Here is a 26,518-nt window from a genome sequence, read left to right as displayed (position 1 = left end):
GAAAATAACACTAATAGCGATACCTCCGAAACGATACCCGGTATCTCACCGGTACTAGTATGTACCGTACCAGTAGAAAAACCGATACTCTAGCCGCGACTCCTGCACAGGTATTAGAAATTCGGTGCATTTTTTTAGATGACGTGTTCAATCAATCAATAAATGGGTTATTAAATCAGTGGCCTAACAAGAAAATAGTTTGTAGTTGTGCCAAAAGTTGTCACTACAGTTGAAAATTTGTCACAAAAGTTTTTTGTGATACTGTAAGTTGTCGCTGAAAATATCATATCTAAAAAAAAGAGTAATTGCTGAAAATATACTATTACTATATATTTGAGGCGCGCTGATTTGAAAGAAGAAGTTCTTCTCTTTCTTCTTTTAAAAAATAGAAGAAGAAAGAAAGAACGAGTTCGGAAGTGTTAGATGCATGTATGTCAACATTATTGGATTTGAACATCACTTGGAAGATATATGGGTCAAGCCCACTGCCATAAGAGGGAAAAGAAGAAGAGAGGTGAAATAAATGTAGGCTGTAAATTTGGCCCAGTCCAATCTCCCAAAAAAAATTAAGTTTCCCTCACAACAGCGAAGTACTTCCTCCGTCCCCATTTGTTTGTCACTTTTCACTATTTGGGACCTCCTACAAAATTATTTATATGTTTCGGTATATAATATTTTGTATATGCAATATGGATTTTGTTTGATAGATCTCGATTAGGTCTATAATACAATGTTTTTGAAATTATGTAAAATATTATGGATCGTGAGATATAGACAATTTTTTGAAGAGCACATATGTCAAAATTGGACAAATAAATTGGGACGGAGGGTATAATAGTGCGGAGAGCCAACTTTTATTTCACGCAATTAATTCTGGAAATTGATATTCACGCTCTCAAAATTACTGATGGCGCTCTACTTTATTCATGAAGTTACTAGTAACTTCATGTTATAAGTGGAGCGCCAACAGTAATTTTGGGAGCGCGAATATCAATTTCCTTAATTCTTTGGTAACATCTATTTAGTTTTCTTAATTACTTGCTTAGGTACTGGTAGTAAAACATTTGGGTTGACGTCTACAAGAACCCCTTCATTGTGCAAAGTAAGAGAATTAGAAGTTTTTAAGTGAAGAAGAAGAAGAAGTAGTGTGATTCAATTCAAATATGTGTCATTTCATTGCACTGGAATATATCTAAGAAATTCTTACGGAGAACACATGGAACACATGATGTTTCATATCATACTAGCCAATCAGGTTCGATTTTGGTCATTTGAGCTGCGCTTACCATTCTGAGGCTCAGGTCGTATATAACTAATAATCGTAAGCCAATGTTAGGTTTGGGTTTACCGGATCTTAGCGGGACTTGAACGGTATTGAATTAGGCTTGAGTATATTAAGGACTTGTTTGTTAATTGGACTATTAAATTGGTTGGATAAACTATACATGCCCGGACTAGCTAATCCGATATTTGATAGGCGCACGCACGAACTATTTAATCTTTGGAAATAACTAGTCCCTCTGCATTAGGACTATTTATAGCCACCTCCTCCAATCCTGTCCATAATTAGCCTCCCTTTATCCCCTTCCCAGTTCCCACCCCAAAACTTGAATATTAAAAGGAAATTTTGAAAGGGCAAGCAAGTGATCATATGTCATGCACCTTTTTGCATCATTCGCCCAATTTTATTATTTTATCCATCCATATGAACTATCAACCAAACCCATGTATAAAAAGAAGAATCTCCGGATCCATTTCTTAATTAACGTCGCCTTTCACCATATCATCCTCTTATCCACCCGTCTTACCTAATTCTCAAGAACTACTAGTCCGGTTAACAAACGGGCTTTCTATAAAGAAAGAGAACGGTGGGAACTGGGAAGCATTTTTTCATCTCTCTTTGATTTTCCTGCAGTCACGCCATTTGACGAAATCAATTTGTCGCTCTTTGCAAAAGTAAAATGGCTGTTACACGTGCATGTCAACTGTAAAGAGGCAACGCATGCAACGACTTGTATTTCTTTCCTCTATCTGGACCTGAGAAGATCAATGAAATTTGCCCAGTTAAAAGCAAAACTTGATTCGTTAGCCACGCAACCGATCAAGAGGGCAACCATGCTACTTGCACATATGTTTTTGCACATATCTTGCGCATATATTTTTGTGGGGCCCATATCAGGGTCTCATAAAATGATCCGAACCGCTCATCTTTTTTAAAATATTTTTTGGAGGGTTTCTGTAAAATGTATGTACAAGATATGTGCAAAAACATATGTGTGAGTATCATTACTGGGTAGGTAAAGTTTGACTCAAGAAACTTACAACCCCGTCACACACATAAACACAGATTTTGAATCCAATGTGGGAGGGTTACACTGGAATTTGACTCTTAACCTAATGTTGGATGACTTTATTAAACCCTATGTTTCAAAGTCAATTAATTAATTAAAATACTCTCAGGTTATAGTTTCGCTATAGTTTGATTTTTTTTTTTTTGATAATCAGATGTTCGAGCCAGCTCTCAACTAATTTTGGAACATTGAAGTTAACGACCAGAAGAACCCTCCAGTGGCCCAAGGTTTGTCCATAAAATTCGAGCATGTGACATCATGGAGGACATACATTTATTATTAGCCAAGTGGGGAAGTATATGCATTCAAGGTTGGCTATAGCCCGGGTGAGGTTAAAAAAAGTGAAAAGTTTATACGTAAAATTTTACCCCAATAAGTTTTAGTCCATCTGATTTTCTTTTTGTAGCCCAACCCATCCTATATGATTATCTTCATTGAAAGAGAATTTGTTGAAAATATCGGCTCAAATTCGATAATAAATGATTTCTACTGATCTCTAAAACAACGTAGGGCACAACTTCAGTATGGTACCACTAGTTCAATAGTGTACGGTTATTTTTTTTTTTAAACTTTTTTTTTGTTTATTTTTGAATATTTACATATTTTTGTTCAAGTTTGCTAGATTCTTAATTATAAAAATCTTTTTAGTTCACATATTTAAATTTTAGATTAGCCTAGAGTAGATTAGACTCTTGGTTCTGCCCTTGCTATTAGTAACAAGACACCGATTCCATGAACATTGTAGCTTCATTGGTCCCATGTTTTCACCTCCACCTCAATGATATGGTATATGTGACTTTCTAATGTGATTCTCCACTAAAAATTAAGGTGTATATGATAAATTCAACCAGAGCTTGACAATAGTTTAAGTTATGAACGTGGTAGTTCAAAATCTAATTTGAACACGGAAAGCGACCCTATTTAACAATAAGTCAAATAATAAGTTTTCAAGATTTATTGAAAAGTTGAACGAGTGTTCGTGCTTAGCTTGAATACGCGTGTTCGACAATTTGATAAATGTTTTTAAATCAAGTAAATTCAAGTAGAGTAACTTGGACTACTTTTTATGTAATTAATTCCAGACCAGTCCGCATAAAATATTGTCGAGATTATACGAACCAAATTAACTCAATAATCAAGAAGCTTAAATACTCCAACGAAAAGCTAATGCCAAATAACAATTCCAACTGTGAATACCAACTGCTTTAGTTTAACATGATTTCTATTGACTCCTTTAAGAAACAAAATAAAACAATATATGGGTTAACATGATATTGCTTTGACCCCGTTTATTACAATTTATAAATTAGTATTTTTATTATTTGCTAAAAAGACTTAGTATAAGTTAATGTAAATATGTTTGGTGTAGTTTTTTACAATTTTTTTTTTTATCGGCAAAAGATGAATTTTATTAAAAACAGGAAAATGGAAAGGGGATTCAACAAATAGTTGGATAAAACACCTCAAAGACAAAGCCCAAAATACCCAATTACCCAAAGGTCTATAGGGTCCATAACAAAAAAACATTACGCTCAACCTAAACTCAAATAAATCAAAAACAGTCTAAACACTCAAGACCCGGCCCAAACCTGGACCAGCCCACCCAATAAGTTACAGAATGGATAATTAGATCTAAATTATCATTAAGGCTCATATATAGGTAGTTTGAAATCAGCGTTTTTGGTTCATCTATAACTTTGTCAAATTTAAATAAGTTAAAAAAAGGCTATAAATTAAAATTAAAATGATCTCAAAGTCAAATAAGCTACAGAAATAACATAAGTAATTATCATGTACCAAAAAAAGAAGAAGTAATTATCTACAATTACTATCAAAAAGCTTTTCGCTAATATTTTAAATAAATAAATAAAATCACTTTGTAAGTGCTTTTAATAAGACTTTTATATTAAAGGCTATCCCTGATTCCCTCCTACTGGGACTGCCCTCCAATTTGGTTCAGGTTCATTTGTGGGGTCTTTTTGAGCTCAGGACGATGATCAAACTTGTTTACTTTTTGGAGCTCAAAAACATTGGCCACGTAAACAAAATCAAGTTGATCAGATACCATTTGATAGAATTTCCAACTGCATTAAGATTTAGATAAATATGTTAATGCGTAGCAATACAGTGTTGGACAATTTTTTTTATAAGATTTAATGCATTTCAAAATTACACCCAACGGTTGATTTTGTCACTCCCTTTTTGTTAACGCCACTCCCTTGCAAGCTTATTTTTGTAAAAATACACTTGCAGAGGAGTGACGTTAACAAAAAAAAGGAATGACAAAATCAACAGTCTTTTTAATTGGTCATTATTGTAGGCTCGAAAATAGTATACTAATGGTCCAAAGTGAACTAGCCCAGAGGGAAAGAAGTCACGTAATTTGCGCGTGTGTGTTTGAGCGAGAGCGTGAAGCGCGTTCGAAACACATCCCAATCTAATATAATAGAATTCGCGAAAGAGAGGATTGAAAATGCGAGCACAATACAAGGATTGAGAGCGAAAATCCAAAGTATTTTGAAGAATTATGTGACTATAAGGTCCTCAAGCTAACCCCAATTTCTTTTTTTCTTTTTCTTTTTTTAACTTTATTTTGAAAACCAACCCCAAGGTCCAACTTGCAGAGAGGGCCAGAATTGTCAAAGCCCATGGCCCAGTGGGCTCCACTGAGGTCGCACACCTACCAAACAAATCATTATTCCCTTCTTTCTTTCCCCCATTACCGTATCCCTCATGGCACATTTTGTCATCTCCACTTCCCCCATTGACCGACGCCCCACGTTAGCCGCGGAGGATTTGTCTTCCCCCACCCCCGTCGTCGTCTCCGTCTCCGTCTCCGTCCCCTTCGAAACTTCAACTCGTTTTACAGAGGAGCAAACCGCGTATCGTCATCGGTGACGTCACTCTCCGCCAATCAAGTCGTAATCTTCTTAACCCCCCTTTCAATTTCCCCCTTCCATTTAAGTAATTTCTCTCTCTAGCTGCTCCTATTCTGTAGAGGGGGAAAAAAAATCGAAGCTGTAGGGTTTTGAAATTGGTGAGAATTAGTCAATTTTCTGGGGAAAAAAGTTGTTTCTTTTTCTTTGGAAAGTTATGTTGCTCTGCTGATTATGCGCCGGCTGGAATTTCGAACTTCGTGACGGTATATGAACTGATTTGATCTAGGGTTTGGCGGAGCCGAGACAAGGGTATGCTTTTTCTGCTTCTTTCAATTTTCCAATTTTAGGGTTTTGCTTCTGGTGCTTTAGCTAAGCTTGATTCGTACCGTTCGTTGATAACTCTTCTAGAATTTGTGTGATTGAGAGGGGGGAAATTCGGTTTTTTCGATTCTCAAGCTGGTTAAAGTTGAAGGCTTTCGTGGAAAATGGATAATAGGAATAAGCATAGTGAGCAATTGGGTGTGAACAAGATGGGGAAAAACATAAGAAAGAGCCCCCTGCACGAACCCAATTTCGTTTCGAACACGAATAGGCAGCAGCAGCAGCAGCAGCAGCAGCAACAACAACCTCAGCCTCAGGTATTCAATATCAACAAGAACGATTTCCGCAACTTCGTTCAGCAGCTGACAGGCTCCCCATCACACGAACCACTGCCTAGGCCTCCCCACAACCCTCCGAAACCTCCGAGCGTGCGGTTGCAGAGGATTCGCCCTCCTCCTTTATCTTCCATGAACCGACCCCAAATCCCCATTCATCATCATCATCCAGCTCCACCACACCCTCCCCCTATGTCCATGCAACCGGTTCCTTATGGTAATGCCTTTGCTAGATCACCTAATCAGTTTGGTCAATTGTCACCCACAATGTTACCCTTAACACCTGGTGATGGGTTTAGTTCACTTAATTCGGGTTGGGGAAATACAGCTGAGTCTCCTATCTCTGCTTATATGCGTTACCTTCAAAACTCTATTATAGATTCGGGACCAAGGCAAATCCAACCTCAAACTCAACCTCAATTTCAGCCACAACCTCAATTTCAACAGCAGTCTCATGTTTCTGGTCAAATTCCAGATAGGCCACAGACGTCTGCTGCTTTACTTCCTTACCCACTTGCGCCCTCTATTCCATCTCCCCGTATGAATGGTCCTCCCCCTCCTCTTTTACCTTCTCCAACTTCTCAGTTCCTTTTGCCATCGCCTAGTGGTTACTTAAATTTGTTGTCTCCGCGGTCGCCTTATCCCTTGCTTTCCCCTGGGTATCATTTTCCTCCACAGCTGACACCAAATTTTGCCTTTTCTCCCATGGCTCATCATCAGTCAGGGATTTTAGGTCCTGGGCCTCAGCCTCCATTGTCTCCTGGAATTGGGTTTCCGTCTCCAGGATTTTTCCCTATCTCAAGTCCAGGATGGAGGGATCCATAGACTAGACAGCTGTAAACGGTTTGTGGCCCCCCTGCTTGGTTCTCGGTGATGATATTCTTCGTGGTGACTAACTTCCTTCACATTGAAGCTTTCACCTGTAGAAAGTCGGATGTATACTGGCTTTGGAAGAAGTACGTAGTTCCATTTTCTTTCCTTTTAGTACTTTTTTGTCAATACAAGTACGAAGACTCGTTTTAAATGTTGATTATGTAACAGCTGCAGTTTGTTATTTCCTTGGCGTTGGCGTAGTTTAACTTTAGGTTGTTTAGTGATGGTCGGAGACTCATCCAAAATATTTTGAGCTGTCGACAATGTTATATCATAAGGAGGTAGTATAATAGACTGCAAATTTTATTACTCTGCTTGATGAGTACTTGTTTTCATGTGAATCAAATTTTAATTAGTTGGAACTCGATCATTCTTTTGACTGGCCCTTGGAACTTGGAAGAATCTCAATGTTTATGGTTCTGCTCATTTTTATCACATCTGCATTGCTATGGACTCTAGCCTTAAGCTGCTAACTGCTAACCATATCTATCTCGAAGCTCTGCTCATTGCTGGTGTAATGGACGTTAATTATATATTGATCTTTCTAACAACCATTTATTGGGTGGTGGTTAAGGGGACAATAATAATATGTTCATATTCGGATTATGGAAATCAAATTCCAAAATTTCAAGCAAATGATTACATACTTTGTAGTTGAAGATTGAACTCGCTTTTACTTGTAGATATTGACATATACTTATTTTAATTAAAGGGTTCTGTGATGGTAAAGAGACAAATGTAGGTACTCTTTTGAATTTGATTTGATTTGATTTGATTTGTCTTGTTCTTTTGTTTTGTTTTGTTTTTGTTTTTGTTTTTTGTTTTTTTTTCTGATCAATTTCTTTAGTACTCTCCTGCAAAACATTGATGGGTATAAGTCTATCACGTGCGGGCCATTCGATAAGGATTTGGCTATGATTTCATGCCGAAGTCTCTTTCATTGTGGCTTTCAGATATGGACTTAAGAGCTCCTCGGTAAAATAAATGAAATATGCTTTGACAGTATCTTACGAATGGAATTTTGAACACAATCTTCTGCAGGTAGTGGCAATTATTGATTGGTAGTTATCCTGAGAATATGTTGTCTGAAAAAGGAAAAAAAAAGCTTGGCAATCATTTTGTGGCTGCCAATTGGAATCTTGAAATAGTAAGTCAGTGACTGTTTCCTACATCTTTTCCTGTGTATGTGACTACCTGGAATTCTTCAGGGAGAATTTTCCTCTCAATTTTTATGGTAGTTCTATCATTTATGCCTTATATGCTATAGCTTATGGTTGCAAACTAATGCTTTGATGGTTTATTCGCCTGTATCTTTCATTCAATGTCCCATTTCTGGTGTGTTCTTTTTCTTAGTAGTCTTATTTTGGTTCATGGATATTTGTTAAAAATTGCTATTGTTTCATCATCCTTCAGAAAGTAATGCCTGCTTGCTAAGACGGCAAGTAAAAAAATTTCCTTCTACAAAGACAACATTTCCATTTTCTAGGAAATATCAATGGAAAAGGGAATTCTGCTGTTTCCACAGAAATCATATTGTAACACAGAAACATTCTGACATTGGTTGTACAGCTGGATTTAGGAATATGTAACAAAATCTATTGCCTTACTTTGTCGTTCAGAAAAAGATTTGAAGCAACAATATGGTAAAGCTATTAGAGCATATGAAGTAGCAACGAGAAGACGAAAGATACAGAAGTGTAGAGAAATAAACGTTGCTGTTGCTTATTATGTTATGTTTTCTCTTATAAGGCTAAGCCCTTCTGTCAGTAACCATTTAAACATTTTGTTTATGAATCATCAGGTTCTTATACGTATTAACCTTCACTGAAACCTGTTCTTAATTTGTTACTTGTTTGCCCAAAAGACTTCTTCTACCTTGTTCCTCTTTGAATGTAGTTAGTATTCTTGTTATTGCTTCTCTGTTAATCTTATTTTACTAAAACCTTCTGCACATTTGGAAACTCAAAACGCTTCTGCATGAAATTTGGTTTGTTTTGACCTTATTTTGATGATTCTTGGTCGCCGTTGGCAACTTCTAAATGATAGTACATCAACTTGTATGTATTTGTAGACCTCAAAAATACGTTCTATTATCTTTTTGTTTCTTATTTTAGGTTGTACAGTAGGTTCTAAGCTAGTTTTGACTTAAGATCTAATTATCTGTTAACGTTCATGTCTTGAGTTTGTTTGATTCATTTCTACCTGATGATGTTATAATTGCTGAAACTTGGCGTAATTTCTTATATTTCTCCTTCATTTCCTTTCCGCTTTGTACATAGGCTGGAATGGGTGGTCGTGCGTGCTTTTAGAGCAGCATTACATTAACAATGAGCTTATACTTCAGTGCTGCTGTGGTTTAACATGAAGCAGCTAGCCTCTAGTTCATTATCAAATCACATTATTTTATCCCATTGTTTTTCTCATGAACGTTGTTATAATGCAATCAATCCCAACATCTTGTTTAGCTTATAAAGTTTTCTTGTGTTGGCGTTCTCTAAGGTTAATTTCCTCTCTATATTTGGAAACAAGGTATTTTGATCAATCAAGTTTGGAATCACTGTCCCCTAGTTTCCTTAGCTTGGCATTGTTGTTGTCGAAGGTATATGAACCTTGTTTTCTTTGCTCATCCGACATCTTAATTTGATCAAAAGCTTTGGTTTGTGTCATGGCAATGTTTTTGTAGGAAAGTTTGCATTCATAGATGGATGAACAACACACGTGGGGAACTCATTGAGTCACATATTGTCGACTTGATACTGGTTTACGGGCAGAGTTTGGCTCGTTGCTCAATCAGAGCAAAATAGACCAAACCTGTGGTTGGGATAATGTGATTATTAGGGTTCTATGGACATGCAGGGCATGTTGTGACGATGATCATGTCCTATTTATTTTTCGAGCGATTTCATGGCATCCGCCCTCCTTTCTTGGATTATACATTTCTATGCATTTAATTGTATTCAGGTGCTTAAATTCTCGATGATCAGGATATGCTTTTTCTAGTTGTGGAATAGTAAGGCTGCAAACAAACGAAGATGTTTATGAAGAACTTGAATCGTCTGAGCTCAATCTATTTGCTAAATGAATGAACGTGGGCCAAATCTAGACTCTTATTAGGGACTGAGCCGTGCTTGAGTGGGCTTAAGCTCTGCTATTGTAGGTTCATGAGCACAATAGAATACGAAAATACTTTTCATTAGTCTAGAAAACTACGGTAAGTTTTGGGTCACGGCTGGACCCCAATCTACACCAGCCACAAGCACAAAACACAGACGAGCACAAACAAGAAAGAGCAACACCGAAAACTTGCGTGGTTCGGTCAAACAACGTGCCTACTTCCACAGGGAGGGGTTTCACTATATCGAGAAATTACACCGGTGAGAATCAGTCACACTCTCCTCTCAATACAATGGAACACCTCTCTCTCTCTCTCTCTCTCTCTCTCTCTCTCTCCTGCTCCCTTCCCACTCTCTTTTCACTCTGAACACACACCTCTCAAATGAGAGAACGAGAGAATACAAAGGGAGCCAAATTGGGCCTAATCAGCCCATTAAGAAAAACAGGCCCACCGGGGTGGACCCAACTTGTGTTTATATTTTTCTTTTTTTGATCCGCTACTTATGTTTATATTCAAAGTAATTTTTTTTTCTCCAAATTTTGGATCTTTGATTGCCGAGCTTATTAGTAATGTGAGTGTTTTTTTTGTGTTCAGTTTGTAAGCGTCTCCTCTAGTTCTCGATTTCGATCAAAGTATAGCTTTGAATTTCCTCTTTGAGCTTGAGGAGCAATCTAACTCGACTCGTTCATATAAGCTTGAATCTAGTTCAAGTTCTCAAACATTAGTCAAGCTTGAGCTTGAACACTGAAATGTTCGGTCCTGAAAGGCAACATTGGATTCAAATTTATCATAGCAATTGCTTGAAGCATTGCAAGGTATGGAGCAAAACTATACATAAGTGACGCTGACTTGGTAGTTGGGGTGGTTGTGGTTCACGTGGGCAGTGGCTGATTGCTTGCCTGGATAATACTACTAGTTGTCAAACAAAATTTGTATACGTATTTTTGTTGTCTAGACCGGAAAAAAGTGCATAGGTAAAGAAATGTAAATAGAACCCCCTTTTCCTTTTCTTTTGGGGGTCGTGTTTCGGTTGGCTCAAGGGACGAAGGGTTCTGCAGTGTCCGAGAGAATCGTTTAAAATTGAGGCTGCCTGTTTTGTTTCTTTGGGCGTAAAATGTTTTTCAGTAAAATATTTTATCTATTTTTCGGTGTTTGGTTGTATAAAAAATGAGGAAAATATTAATTGGATGAAAATGGCTTACCCTTAAATCTTCCGTAAGTTATTTTTCAAAATGAACCCGTTGGCTTCTACTGTAATTCTCACTACTCAGTTTCCTCTATTGCTAGTCTTGACCTACGTTCAATTCCCTTTTGCTCAAATCTCTCTCTCTCTCTCTCTCTCTCTCTCTCTCTTGTTGATTTCTGAAAATGGTGCCATTGAGATTTGATTATTTTGTGGCCTTTCTTTTTATATGATTTTTCAAATGTCAACCAAACACCAAAAAATAAATTGCCCAGGACATTTGAATAACTATTGTTTTTAAAAATATTTTTCATGTGCTAACCTGCAAATACCAGAAAATAAAAGTTTAAAATTTATTTTTTGAAAATCATTTTACATGAAAAATATTTTACATCAAAACAAATGGAGCCTTCACTTTGTTTTCATACTTTGCTACCTCACTTTGTTTTCGAACGTATAGGTTGTTACCTTTTTCTTGTTTTGCAACTTTGTGTATGTCAAATTTGAGAGAGAGTGTAACGACCCTGATTTTTGGTATATAAAAATTTCGTAAAAAATGTGAATTTTATTTTAATTACTTGGATTTCTTTTAAAAATTTGTTTTTAATTACAAATAACCCGTCATAATTAGATTTGAGACTTAAAAAATTATATATTTTCGCATCGGACGATCTAGTCTTTTTCTAAAGGAAAGTATGCTTATAGAAGCACTTGTATATTTTCCTAGCGAGTTAAATAAAATCTTTAAATTATATTTTTTGGCTAGAAATCCTACTTGGCAAGTAGGATTAGTTTCCAACCAATTAGTTAGAAAAACCTAACTACCATTTCACTTAGTTACTTTCTCCTAACCTTAGGTGAACCTTATGAACCTTTCCAACCCTAGACTAAAAATTCATTATATCTTCCAAGTGTATTTTTTTTCCTCTTTCTTTACCTTTGGGTCAATAATTATTAGGAAAAATTTTGTCCCTTAGGTAATAAAAGTAAGTCACTTCCCTAGATTTTCTAAGTACTTATATATATAGGTATATGTACCTCATAGGTTATTTTAAGCATGATATCTTAGATTTTCTTCCATCAACTCAAGTTATATATATAGGTACCTTGTACTAGTGAAAGATGGAGAGATATGGGAAAAATTTGGAAAGTACATTGACATGATTTTCTTACATTCTTTCAACCCATTCATATGTACTTCTCCAAGTCAAATCTATCCACCATTGTCCTTATATATATACTTACTAACCCAATCTTTAAACCATCCATTCTTTCTTCCATCAAATCTTCCTAAGTACTACATGACAACCTATTCTAGACTTTTTTTTTGTTCTTTCTGTAGACACCCTAATCTGGGCTTCCAGATTAGTTTACTTACGGTATTTGATTTCCTGATGATGAAATGGATTAAGAACACCCCGGGAATGTTGAGTGTTTGAGCTTTAAGTGTTTGCAAAACCCTTGAACCTAACCTAGCCTAAGCCACTTCAAAAACCAAAAATCCCGCTGATGCGCTCTGGGGCGCAACCATCCCGCGCCAGGACGCGCGTCACTCCATCGCGCGATTGTGCCCCAGGGCGCACCATCGCGCGACAGACTCACTCTGTCGCGCGATGGTCAAACTACCAGGTGGTAGTCAACAGTCAAAGCTTGATCGTTGACCATCGCGCGCCAGACTGACTCCATCGCGCGATGGTCAAAGCTGTCCCCATCACCTTTATCAGCTGGGATGCTTAGCCACCAAGCAAACCTGAGCCAGCCTCGTGGACTGGCTGAGCTCCTCTCATTGCACCGACCAGATTTATCACCATCCATCCCTATAAATACTCCCATTCTTCTTCCATTAAAAGGGTTCAAAAAATTGATACATGAAGGGCTAGAAGATCCATACACCTTGGGTTTCAAAAATTGAAAGGCTAAGCACAAGCTCTAGTGCTTTTCTTCCAAACTCACAATCCTCCATTTTCACACTTCAACCATCCAAGAACAAAGCTTGTTCTTTGCTTCTACCACTCAAACTCCTCAATTAAGCCTTCAAATATCAAAGTTCAAACACCTTTCAAACTCAAAACCGAAGGTATAGCTTACCTTTGTTCTGTTTTCTGTTCTGATCCCTGAGGGGGGCCGGCAGGGCCAAGGCTGGTAATCAATACCAGTTCTGGTCCTAAAGCTGGCAAGGTTTCAAAAACCGTCATGGTAGGAACCAGCGTGCGATGGTCCCACTCTCTCGCGCGACACTCCAGTGCTGCACGCGATGGACCACGTGGGGATTCGTGTCCTACTGTTTTGTGCTTTATTTTGTGTATAGATCACTCTGTTGAGCATGTTAATAACCAGTTTACTGCTTTCCTTTGTTAGAAATTGCTAGCCGTAGTTCAATTTGCATGTCTTCTGTTTTGGAGTACCCCTGGGATCATTCTGGACCTGTCCCAGAACCCAGAAATGTGTAAACCAAATACTGGTCCGCGCCAGGGCGCACCATCGCGCGCTAGACTGGCTCCATCGCGCGACAGTGCGCCAAGGCGCATCCTCGCGCGATAGTATGCCTCTGACCAGTGAGTGGCCTTGCACGGGTAGCTTAGTTTTAGGTCATTATTTTGTCCCCACACTGTTTATGGGGTGTTTTATTAATTTATAGGGCTTTACAACCTTTAAACTGTATATTATGCTGCCTATAAACTGCGTGGTTTATCCTGGGTGTGCACTGGTCCTTCCAGAGCCCAGATGGTTTGAGAATAAGAGCTGTGGGTTTGAGCTCACCGGCGCGCGCGTGTCTTGGAGTTGTGCGCGCATGAGTAAACAGCATGCAGTGACTCGTTCAGTGCATGCTGGTTTCTTCCTACGCACGTCACTCCAAAACAGGGGCCTCCCAGTTTGTTTAAACTCCCACAGCAGTCTGTTCTCATCCTATACTAACTGCTCATCCATGCTATCTATCACATCCTGCAAACATGTTACAGTATTAATCCCCGATTAACTGTTCCCCCGCCCTAATTGGCTAAAAAATTGATTAATCAAACAGAATCGCAAACAAACATTTTCGCAAATGCCTAAGTAGAGACCGATCTCCGGATTGGGCGAGAGGGGTACCATAAAACCCTTCTCCTCTCGTAACCTGGCTCCCGAACCCAGATATGGTTATGACGGGCTGGTTCCTTAACTTTTTCAAATCAAACAGCGCGGCAAGTGCTTCGAAATACGGTTCCTTGGGTGTCGGACCTTCAAACCCGAGTGGCAACTCTGTATTTTGCGAGCGCTTGCTTCCCTGCTCGCGCTCTCTCGACCCGGGCCCCTCGTGTCTCGAAATCCGAAAATTCCGAAGGGCACGCTGCCCACACTTTCTTCCAAGCAAGCCATTCCTAGTACAAGAATAGACTAAAAACCCTTTATAATAACCTAAGTTATGGCCTAAAGTAGAAAAGACAAGTCATGGAAGGCATGACAAGCTTGAAAGGATTTATTGGACAATAATTACTAGGGAAAAATTTATCCTTTGGATAATAGAAGTAGTCTTGCCAATGGAAGCCGAGAATTTTACTTCAACTCACACCTTCCATTCTTCAACTTCTCTCTCTAGAAAGTCTTGTATTCTTGCCTTGTTCTTATTTAGTTATTAATGTTCTTGAGTTTCTTGAAGAAACTCATCCTAGGCCGCCACTAAACCACCACTCAACCACCCTTTCGACCCAAAAGGTTTAGTAGTTTTAGTCAAGAACTAGTTTCGAGAGAAACCTTTCTCTTTCGAAGCTACCAGAAGCTCACCGTAGGAAGTTACTCTGTCCGACGTACTTACTTTTTCCGTAGCTGTCATGACCCGCTCCATCTTTGTACAATATTGTCCGCTTTGGACGCCCAAAGCCCATAGACTTCCCAGTAGGTTACCCATCCCTAAACTACCCCAGGATGAACACAATTAACTGTGAAGTTCCTATGCGTTTTGGCTCGCCCTTACGGCTTTAAAAGGCCTTGTACAAGTAGAAGGGATCTTTTCTTATAAACCATGACTTGTCCCCTCCCGTCAGGACGGAGCCTGCTATCCTGCAATACCGCCGGCCACCGGAAAGCGGGGTGTTACAATCTACCCCCCTTAGGGATGCAACGTCCTCGTTGCACAGGCCTAACAACCTCCCCTGGGGTCCGTGGTAGTAGAGCGCATCCTACCCACCACTTTGCCCAGGGCGGGGCTCTGATACCCTTTTGTAACGATCCGCTCCATCTTTGTACAATATTGTCCACTTTGGACGCCCAAAGCCCATAAACTTCCCAGTATGTCACCCTTCCCTGGACTACCCCAGGATGAACACGCTTAATTGTGAAGTTCCTATGCGCTTTGGCTCGCCCTCACGGCTTTAAAAGACATTGTACAAGTAGGAGGGATCTTTTCTTATAAACCATGACTTGCCCCCTCCTGTCCGGACGGAGCCTGCTATCCTGCAGTACCGCCGGCCACCGAAAAACGGGGTGTCACAGTAGCCGTATCTACCGCCAAGAAGAACGATAGATTTTCCTTATTCATTAATTCTAAGTATAAAAATTGTATGATCATGTAAAATATCCCTAACTACTCTCTCTAAGTATATATAAAGTTTGTTTAAATTGCTTATAATATTCGAAATGCATGAAAGATAGCTAGTAAATTTATTTTGCTAATGGTGGCATGAACATGTTGAACAAATGACTTTTACTTCAATAAATATATGTTGTTTTGAACTTCCCACGAAGGAGGAAAGAACGGAATTTTGAAATATTAACTTGATCGAAAGTATACGTATTTTGATCTTAAGATGGTTATGAGCATGTATACATCATCCTTAGAATTAATTGCCTTGTTGTGTGTTAAAGTATAAGTAATTTTCACTCCAAAGGCGTCCGTACATGTGGCGTTATGCTTTAAGCTGTGGTTCGAGCATGATGATTAATATAGAGTTGGATGATCTTGCCAGTTTAGTTTTAAGATTACAATGAATAATTTATGATTACGTATATGAAAAGTCCTATCGCGGAGTCGTTGCATGAAAACAAGACACAAAAATCGAGAAAGTAGAAACATGACACCTAGGGTGTGTTAAAGACAAAGTGTAGTTTTGAAATCACAATGTGGCCGGACTTGCCTATTGTATGGTGTAGGTGTGTTTTTTGAAAACCCAATGGGAATCCGGAGTGGCGGAACCATTGTGGTATACTCGGGAACCCGGAGCGGCGGAACCGAGGAATGTATTGTGGTTTGGTTATCCGTGGAGAGGAGCCACCGCAATTGTTTTAATGATTTTCGAAAATCCAAATGGAAACCCGGAGCCGTGGAACCATTTTGGGATACTCGGGAACTCGGAGCAGCGGAACCGAGGGTTTTGAATTGTGGATTGGTTATTTGTGGAGAGGAGCCAATGCCAAATTCAATGTTTTATGTGCCAATGGAAACCCGGCGCGGCGGAACTATTGTGAGGATACTCGGGAGACCGGCGCGGCGGAATCGAGGTTAGGTGTGTAAAAACGATTTTGGAAATGTTGATTTGGAAAATGAAAAGTGGAAAATGGAGACACGGTTTATGAGATATTGCGTGGGAGAAACTCAGAAATCACTGACACTAACGTTAGTTGAATAAGTGAAATGTGGATGTGTCATTGTTAATTGTTTTGTTAAATACGCATGTACTATGTGGATCTCATTGATTCTATGCCCTATTATCTGTAAGTTATGGGTTAGCGAGTATGAGATTGTTCTGCTGAGCTTTCGCAGCTCATGGTGTTACCTTTGGTGACCCTGACATATTATACTGGTGGTGACGCTGGTATAATGTGTCAGACTTTGTAGATGAATAGGGAGAACTCTATACCTTGAAGACTTCCGGAGCCGAGGAGGTGGCTAGGATGGAGGAGCAGCCGGAGCAGTAGATAGAACCCTAGTTTCCCCTCCTTTTGTTGAATAAAAGTACTATTGCGAGAATTATGATGTAATATTGAGCTAGACTCTATTTAGATTTTCAATGAAAATATCTATTTAATGTTCTCAAAATTCAGGGCGTTACAGAGAGAGAGAGAGAGAGAGAGAGAGAGAGAGAGAAATAATAAACAAATAATTCTCGTGGTCCAGAATCAAAAAAAAGAAGAGTTTGGAATATTAAATAACTTGTATCCATAGAACATCTGGCATAACATAGATACGGAGTAATAAATAAATAGGAGTTAATACCATTCCAATTGCCATTACAAAAGTCATTAGTTTTTTTGGCATTAAAAGATATTTTTGGCTGATAATTATTCCAAAAAAAGATTGTTAATTCCGTGACAAAAGAATTTGAAGGTTGGGCTAGTGTTATAACTTATAAGGGTTGTTAGAACACTTAAACATTGCAAAAACTTCAATTTTTTTTATTTTTTATTTTTGTATATGTGATGTTTGAGGGGTTTGTCAGAGATGATCTAATTTGTAATGGAGTGTAGAGCATTTTAGTGACTGCGAGCTCTATTGTGATCTCATCGTCATGATTTGAACCGTTTAATTTAATTACAAAACCAGCAAGCAAATTTTTCAAGAAAGCAATTAATTACATTGATTTCACTCAGGTAATTTTTCTCTAGATGGACACAAACGTATGATTGGACATTGCTTAGCCTATACAATTGGCCCCAAAACAGTAATTATTTTAAGCAAAAATCTAGAACCACACCCATTTACTCTTTTTTTTGTCAACAAACCTGTAACAACCCTGATTTTTTAGTAAGTAAAAATTTCGTTAAAAATTTGAATTTTTATTTTTAAATACTTGGATTGCTTTTGAAATCCCTTTTAATTCCTAAAAATTCGTCATAATTAGAATTTTAGCCTTTTAAAATTATATTTCTTGGCTAGAGATTCTACTTGGCAAGTATAGCTAGATCCTAACCAATTAGTTAGAGGGACCTAACTACCAATTCATCTAGTTACTTTCTCCTAACCCTAGATGAGTTTTTTTTGAACCTTCTTGATCCTTTTGAACTTTTCAAACCCTAGTGGAACCCTTTAGACCTTTAACCTTTACCCATTGGTTAATAAATGTGTAACGACCCTGAATTTTGGTCTATAAAAATTTCGTTAAATATTTAAATTTTATTTAAATTACTTATTTTCTCTTGAGTGTTATATGATTTCTTGTTAATATTCGTCGTAGTTAGATTTTGGTCCTTGGTTAAACTCTTGACTAGAAAAAAACCTACGTGACCAATTTAGTTAGTTTCCAACCGACTACTTGGAGGAACCAAGCAACTGACTTACCTAGTTACTAGATGAACCTTTTGGACCTTTTGAACCTTTGTCTTTATCCATTGGTCCATAATGGTTAGGGTAATTTTTGTCCATTGGACAATAAACTTTTTTTCAAAAAGTACATGTAGTCTTTTCAAATAAAAGGTACTTGTACTCCTTTTATCCATTGGTTATTAACTGCAAGGGGAATTATTATCCATTGGGTAATAACCGCTAGGAAAGTTAGTAACCCTTGGATAATAAAGTCTTTTGACCAAATAAAGTACCGATGTGACTAGAGAATCTTTCAATAAAGTTGATTTGACTAGTCAACCTTTTCAACCCTAGAAAATTACTTATTTATTTCCTTTTATTAATTTGGTTTTATTCTTTGTCCTTTGGACAATAAAAGTTAGGGGAACTATCCAATGGATAATAGAAACCCAATTCTTTATATTAAAAGGGTTTAATGAAAGATTTAAACAAAGTACTATGATTGACATTTATAAATATTTTGAAAAGTACTTTTAATTATTTTTTCTAATAAAAGTTTCCTAGTAGCTATTGACCATTGGACAATAAATGTTAGAGGATTTATTATCCATTGGGTAATGGCCTTATTCTTTCAACCAAGTACATGGGCTTAATAAACTAGTCATTTTTCCTAATTGCCCATGTGATGAAGTACCAAAATTTTATTTTGAAAGTACTTAGTAGCCCTTGTAGCCTTTAAGGCCTAATATTCTCCTTAGTACTCTTTTATTATTTTGTATTGAGGTTTTATACCCAATTGGATTTATTTATTGGGGAGTTGATCTTCCTAGAGTACAATATCCATTAGTTTATTGGAGACATGTGTTTAATTAAGATTCTTATTTGGTTATTAGATTTGGGAAAATCTTGTACTTGTACTTTACTTATTCTTGCATTTATATATATATATATATATATATATATATATATATGTGTGTGTGTGTGTGTGTGTGTGTGTGTAAGTGTACTAGGGAGAGAGGGAGAGAGAGATTGCCGAGAGAGAGAGAGAGAGAGAGAGAGAGAGAGAGAGAGAGAGAGAGAGATGGGTTGTACCTTGACCTGACTTTCCTACATCTTTCAAGCCCATGGGAGAATCTTTCCCCTAACCAAACTTAACTCCCCATTTGTACTTCCATATTTGTTTTATAACCAAATCTTGTACCATTGTCCCCTTTCTTTCAACAAATCTCCCAAAGATCAAATCCAAGGACTAAACCTAGCCTTGCAAGTTACCTTATTAGGCCTTAGTCTATTTAAGCCTAATGACAACCTATGATGGACCTTTATGACACAATCCTAGTCTTTATTAGTCTTAGATCTTGACTACAAGCTAAACCTAGATTATAATTACCTAGATTCACCTAAAAAGCCTAAGATCTTAGTTGATTACATAGCCTTACACCTAAGATTTGGATTGGACAAGGCATGGCTTGACATGTGAGGTGATTTGATGACTTAATGGAGCAAATCCATGGAGGATTTAGAGAGAGAGAGGGCCGGCCATAGAGAGAGGGGAAGAGCCAAGAATTTTGCCTATAAATAGCACCCCATGCTTCTCATTCAACTCACACCTTCACCTAGCAACTTCTCTCTCTAGAAAAAATTGTGTTATTTCTTTGTTCTTTCTTTTGTTCTTCATGTTCTTGAGTAGTTCTTGAGTTCTTCAAGAAACTCAACCTAGGCCGCCACTAAGCCGCCACTCGACCACCCTTTCGATCCATAAAGTAGAGTAGTGTTAGTCAAGTAGAAGTTTCGAGAGAAACCTTTCTCTTTCGAAGCTACCGGAGACCACCGTAGGAAGTTACTCCGCCCGACCACCGACGTACTTTCCGTAGCCGACGTACTTTCCGTAGCCGACTACCGCCAAGAAGAACGGTAGATTATCCCTACCTACTACTCCTAATTATATGTAGTTCATCCTTACGTACTTATCGTTTGATTAGAAGTAATCGTATTTTGATCTTTAAGATAGTTATGAATATGCGTATATGAGTTGCTTGTATTACTTGTGGTATGTTATAAAGCATAAGTGATTTCACTCCAAAGATGTCCGTACATGTGGCGTTGTGCTTTGAATAAAGCATAAGTGATACACTCCAAGGGCGTCCGTACATGTGGCGTTATGCTATAAGTAATGATTGAGCGTGAATAGTAATATAAAATTGGATGATCTTGTTAGGATGATTCTTGCTTACGGTTGTCCTACCGCGGAGTCTTTACGAGTAAACGAGACACAAGAACCGAGAAAGTGGAAACATGACACCTAGGGTGTGGTTAATGAAAGGAAATGTTTTTCGAGGAGAAAATATTTTGAAACTACATAATGACCGATTTTGAGTGGCATTATGTGAGTTGTGTGTGTGCGTGTATAAAAGAAATATTTGAAAAGAGTGAAAAGTTTTGGAATCCGCAATGTGGCCGGACTTGCCCAGTGTGTGAGGTGTGTGTGTGTTCCAATGGAGATCCGGAATAGCGGAACCATTGTGAGGTTGTGTGTGTTCCAATGGAGATCCGAATAGCGGAACCATTGTGAGGTTGTGTGTGTTCCAATGGAGATCCGGAATAGCGGAACCGTTGTGAGGTTGTGTGTGTTCCAATGGGAATCCGGGAAAAGCGGAACCATTGTGAGGTTGTGTGTGTTCCAATGGAGGTCCGGAATAGCGGAACCATTGTGAGGTTATGTGTGTTCCAATGGGAATCCGGGAAAAGCGGAACCATTGTGAGGTTGTGTGTGTTCCAATGGAGATCCGGAATAGCGGAACCATTGTGAGGTTGTGTGCGTTCCCATGGGAACCCGGACCGGCGGAACCATGGTGAGGTATGGCTTGGTTATCCGCGGAGAGGAGCCAATGCAATTGTGTGCCAATGGGAACCCGGCGCGGCGGAACCATTGTGAGGATACTCGGGAGACCGGCGCGGCGGAACCGAGGTTGGGTGTGTTAAAAACAAATTTTGGAAACCGCAATGTGGCCGGACGTGGTAGCCCATTGTGTGGAGTGTGTTTTGTGTGTGTTCCAATGGGATCCGGAAAAAACAGAACCATTGTGAGGTTGGGTGTGTAGCTTGGTTATCCGCGGTACGGAGCCAATGCAATATTGTGTGAGTTAAACAAATGATTTTTGAAAGATGAATTGGTATGTGAAAATGTTGACACGGTCTACGATGAGTCACGTAGGAGAAACCTGGAAATCTTGGACACCAACGATAGATGATTAATGAATGTGGATGTGTCAATGATTAACTGCATATATATGTATCATGTGGAAATCGATGTGTTATTATTTCCTGCTGTTTTAAGTTATGGGTTAGTGGGTAAGGATTTTTTCTATTGAGCTTTCGTAGCTCACGGTGTTGCCTTTTGGTGACCCTGACATATTATATCGGTGGCGACGCTAGTATAATGTGTCAGACTTTGTAGATGAACAAGGTAAGCTGTACACCTTGGAGGCCTTTGGAGCTGAAGAGCTGGCTCAGTTGGAGGAGCAGGCGAAGATGTAGTTAGAAACCTTAGTTCTCTCCCGTTTGTAATAAAAGTACCTATTTTCAGTTTTGTTGTAATAAAGAGTCAGACTCAGTTTATTTTCAATAAAATTGTCTTTTAACGTACCCAAAATTCGGGGGCGTTACAAAATGTTAAGATAATCTTTGTCCATTGGACAATAGGCCTTTCATTAGAATATTTGATTAGTACAAAGATATAGTATTATATTGGTGTATTTTTACATGTGCAAAGGACAAATATGCATTCTTTATTATTTGATATCATTTTTCCTATTACCCAATGGTCATTAACCACAAGAGAAATTGTTATCCATTGGGTAATAGCACTAATCTTCAAACAAGATACAAGATTTTTATTAAATAAGCAAGTGTTGATTTTCCCATGTACTTTTATGCATTAGAATACGTGGGTAAATCTAAACCCTAGATTTTTAGTACCTTTTTTTAATGAATTAGTACTAGTACCTATATTATATTTTAATGGGAAAATCTTAAGCCATATATTCTTGGTACCTATGTATATATAGGCATGTGTACATATATACAATATTATATATAGATATTGATTTCCAAAAGTATAATATCTATTAGTTTAATAGAAATATGTGCCTAATTAGAATTCTTTAATGGGATATTTGATTTTGAAAATCTAGTACCTTTGTACTTCTACAATATTATATATATATATATATATATATATATATATATATAGTGTACTAAGAGAGAGAGAGAGGGAGAGAGAAAGAGAAAGGGAGAGAGAGTAGCCGAGAGAGAGAGAGAGAGAGAGAGAGAGAGAGAGAGAGAGAGAGAGAAGAAAGAAAGATTGAGTTGTACCATGCTTTGATCACCATGATTTTCTTGCATCTTTTCAAATCCATGGGTGTATATTCTTCTTAGCCAAAAATCTAGATCTCAATTGTCCTTTTATGTTTGTTTAAATACCAAATCTTGTACAACCCCTCATTTCCTCCACCAAATCTTCCATAATCCAACTCAAGGTACAAAAATCTAGCCATGCAAGCCTAGATAGCCCAATGGCCTAACCCGTCAAGCTTTCAATCAAGCTTGACAAGTGAAAGAAATCAAAGATGTAGAGAGAGAGAGAGATTCGGTTGAGAGAGGGAGAGGAGGAGCATTGGCCTATAAATAGCAAGTCATTCTAAGCTTAAACTCACACCTTCACTTCTTGCTCCAACTTCTCTCTAGAAAAACTTGTTTCTTCCTTTGTTCTTGCTTAGTTCTTCTTGTTCTTGAAGTTCTTCTTGTGTTCTTTAAGAAACTCGTCCTAAGCTGCCACTAAACCGCTACCCGACCACCCTCTCGATCCAAAAGAAGAAGTAGTAGTAGTCAAGACTTAGTTTCGAGAGAACCTTTCTCTTTTGAAGCTACCGTAAGCATTCCATAGGAAGTTACTCCGCCCGATCACCGACGTACTTTCCGTAGCCGCCTTACCGCCAAGAAGTAAGGTAGAGTCTCATATACACTATCTCTAAGTATATGTAGAGTCTCTCGTCCATTAAACCCAAGTATAGTGTAGAACCATATGTTGAGAAATAGGACGTCTCTACTTTTTAGTTCAAAGTATAACTTGAAGTATTTTTTTTGAAGAAGATAAGGTTATCTATCATTTATTATGTTTAGAATGCATGATGGTTAACAAACTCGTTTTGCTAATGGTGGTATGAGCATGTTGAATAATTGACTTTTACTTCAATAAACATATGTTGTTTTGAATTTCTCCATAAAGGAAGAAAGAACGGTTTTCGAAAGATAAAGACTTATCGTTGATAGAAGTATTCGTATTTTGATCTTAAGGATGGTTATGAGCATGATTACTAATATAGAATTGGATGATCTTGCTAGTTGAGTTTCAAGATTTCAATAAATGATATTGTATGTGAGAAGTCTTACCGCGGAGTCTATGCATGAGAACGAGACACGAAAATCAAGAAAGTAGAAACATGATGCATAGGGTGTGTTAATGACAAGGTGTGTTTTGAAAAGGAGAAATTTTTTTGAAACCCCAATGTGGCCGGACTTGCCCATTGTGGGAATGTGCGTGTGTGTTCCAATGAGAATCCGGAAAAATGGAACCATTGTGAGGTTGTGTGTGTTCTAATGGAAATTCGGAAAAATAGAACCATTGTGAGGTTGTGTGTGTTCCAATGGAGATCCGGAAAAAGCGAAACCATTGTGAGGTTGTGTGTGTTCCTATGGAGATCCGGAAAAGCGGAACCATTGTGAGATTGTGTGTGTTCCAATGGAGATCCGGAAAAGCGGAACCATTGTGAAGTTGTATGTGTTCCAATGGGAATCCGGAAAAAACGGAACCATTGTGAGGTTGTGTGCGTTCCCATGGGAACCCGGAGCAGCGGAACCATGGTGAGGAATGGCTTGGTTATCCGCGGAGAGGAGCCAATGCAATGTGTGCCAATGAGAACCCGGGACGGTGGAACCATTATGAGGATACTCGGGAACCCGGAACGGCGGAACTGAGATTGGGTGTGTAAAAATGATTTTGGAAATATTGAACGGTATATGAAAATGAGACATAGTTTACGATGAGTCGCGTAGGAGAAACTCAGAAAGTCATGGACACCAACACTAGGAAGATAGCGAATGTGGATGTGTCATTGTTATTCATTTATGCATGAGTTATGTGACAATCATGAGTTTGTGTGCTATATCTATGGCCTGCTGTTTGTAAGTTATGGGTTAGTGGGTATGAGTTACTCTATTGAGCTTTTGTAGCTCACGGTGTTACCTTTTGGTGACCCTGACATATTATATTGGTGGCGACGCCGGTATAATGTGTCAGACCTTGTAGATAATCAAGATGAACAGTACACATTGGAGGCTTTTGGAGCTGAGGAGCATGGAGGAGCAGATGGAGCTGTAGTTAGGAACCCTAGAACCTTCTTCACTTGTGTAATTATTGAACTATTGTGGGAGTTTTGTTGTAATAATGAGCCAGACTCCATTTGGTTTTATCAATAAAATGTTTATTTAACGTACCCAAAATTGGGAGGGTTGCAAAACCACACTCATTTACATACTCACTAGTGTGCCACGTAGAGAAAGTACACCTTAAGGCAGAGAAAAAGAAACAACAAAGAGAAAGTCTAAGAATATAACATGCATGTCCAACATTTTACACAATATATATGTTTACATGGCAGGGTTTCGTTGCCAACTAAATGGATTTTTAATTTTCAATCATCAATAAGATACCACAACGTACGTAAGCATGTTGTGTAAAATGTTGTGTATGTTGTTGTATCCACAGACCTTTACAAGAAAAAAGCTTACGAGGTGAACAAGATATAACCCACCCACCCTCTAAAGCTAGTCTTTGGAGCTTACATTTATATATTTCGCCAATCTCTTTCTCTTAGATGCCTATGAAATTTGGAGTATGCGACAACATATAAGGGTTAATCCATAGTTCACAGTACTATAGGGTTCCTGTTAGCACCTTGATTTCCAAGGCTTGCTAAGCTTGGCTAGCGGTGGCACCTTGCACCCTAGCCAATCGATGGAAACGAAGGCATGAGGCAGGCATGTCTTTACAAGGTGACCCGACGGTGTCGGTTGGTGTCGACATTGGTCCCTAAGGCAAGTGGCAGTCGTGATGCACGTGATGGCCCGATGATATCGAGGCAGGGATGCTAAACGGGAAGCAGGCTTGTGGGACAAGGCAATCGAGAAAAACGACTAAGTATTGGGAGCTGGGGTTGGATCACGAAATTGGCCAGCCAGCCTTGAGTTGGCTCGGGCAAAACAGAGGCAGGCTTGAGTTGGCTCGGGCAAAACGGTTATTGACGGTTAACAGCATTTCTGCACATGTTGCTGGGAGCATGGGACAGGTGTCCAAGGCAGAAACGGGCTGCATGTGTTGCTGGCAACATGGGACAGGTGTCCAAGGCAGAAACAGGCAGTTATCGGCAGTTAATTTCCAGGCAGCTTCATGTTTCAATGTGCTGGCAGATTCTGGCAGTGCCAGCACAGCCCTAGGGCAGTTGGGGGTGTCAACTGCAAGATCATGGGTTGGCCCCATGATCTCATGTACTTAGTGGCCACGTTTTTAGGATTGTAAGCCTATTTAGGCAAGCATTTTCGTAGCCTAAGGCAGAGGGTTGTTCTGTCTAGGTTCTTGAGTGTAATCCTTTGTAAGTTGGTGCTTAATAAAGGTTGGGACGGTTCCCGTAACTCTTGAGTGTGTCCCTAGACGTTCAAACATATTGGGTGTGTGTGTAAACACTAGTTGGCTGAGACCAAGTTGTTGGCAAACTTAGTGCCATCACGGGCAGATTTCTAGGCGAAAAATAGCCCCGTGACAGTTCCTGTAATGCAACAACATGTTTTTTACTTGATATAATGATCATGACAATTCGAACCTTGATTAGTTTTTAGAGTTTGCGGAGCACTATTATTGACATCCAAGTCCCACGGTAAACATCACGTCCATTATCCTCAATGTTGTTGAATGAAAATCAGGTTATATAATCAAGACAGTTGGGTGGAGGATTCAGTTAAGGAAAATCCAGTTATTGTTGAAAATTTAAGAGGGGAAAATGATGAGGATGAAATTATTCCCGAACATCATATTGAAGCATGCCAAACTGAAAATGAACCTATTTCTGCACCAATCAAAGCTACTATAAATGGGGTAAAAGCAGGGCCGGCCCTTGGGCAAGGCCCAAGA

The 26,518-nt window shown here is 38.7% G+C and overlaps 1 protein-coding gene across 1 annotated transcript; it reads left to right on the top strand.

Annotated features, from left to right (window-relative positions):
• Positions 1 to 5,064: 5,064 nt before the first annotated feature.
• On the top strand, positions 5,065 to 7,129 carry LOC131333698 (protein HAIKU1-like). The gene has a single exon (XM_058368368.1). It carries the CDS (start codon positions 5,716 to 5,718, stop codon positions 6,709 to 6,711), a length of 996 nt encoding a protein of 331 aa, XP_058224351.1. The 5' UTR covers positions 5,065 to 5,715; the 3' UTR covers positions 6,712 to 7,129.
• Positions 7,130 to 26,518: the final 19,389 nt, after the last annotated feature.

The sequence above is a fragment of the Rhododendron vialii genome, chromosome 7a (genome assembly GCF_030253575.1).
Source record: "Rhododendron vialii isolate Sample 1 chromosome 7a, ASM3025357v1".
Classification (NCBI taxonomy): Eukaryota; Viridiplantae; Streptophyta; class Magnoliopsida; order Ericales; family Ericaceae; genus Rhododendron; species Rhododendron vialii.
The sequence above is the reverse complement of the archived record's forward strand: the minus strand, read 5'-3'. Positions and strand labels throughout refer to the sequence as shown.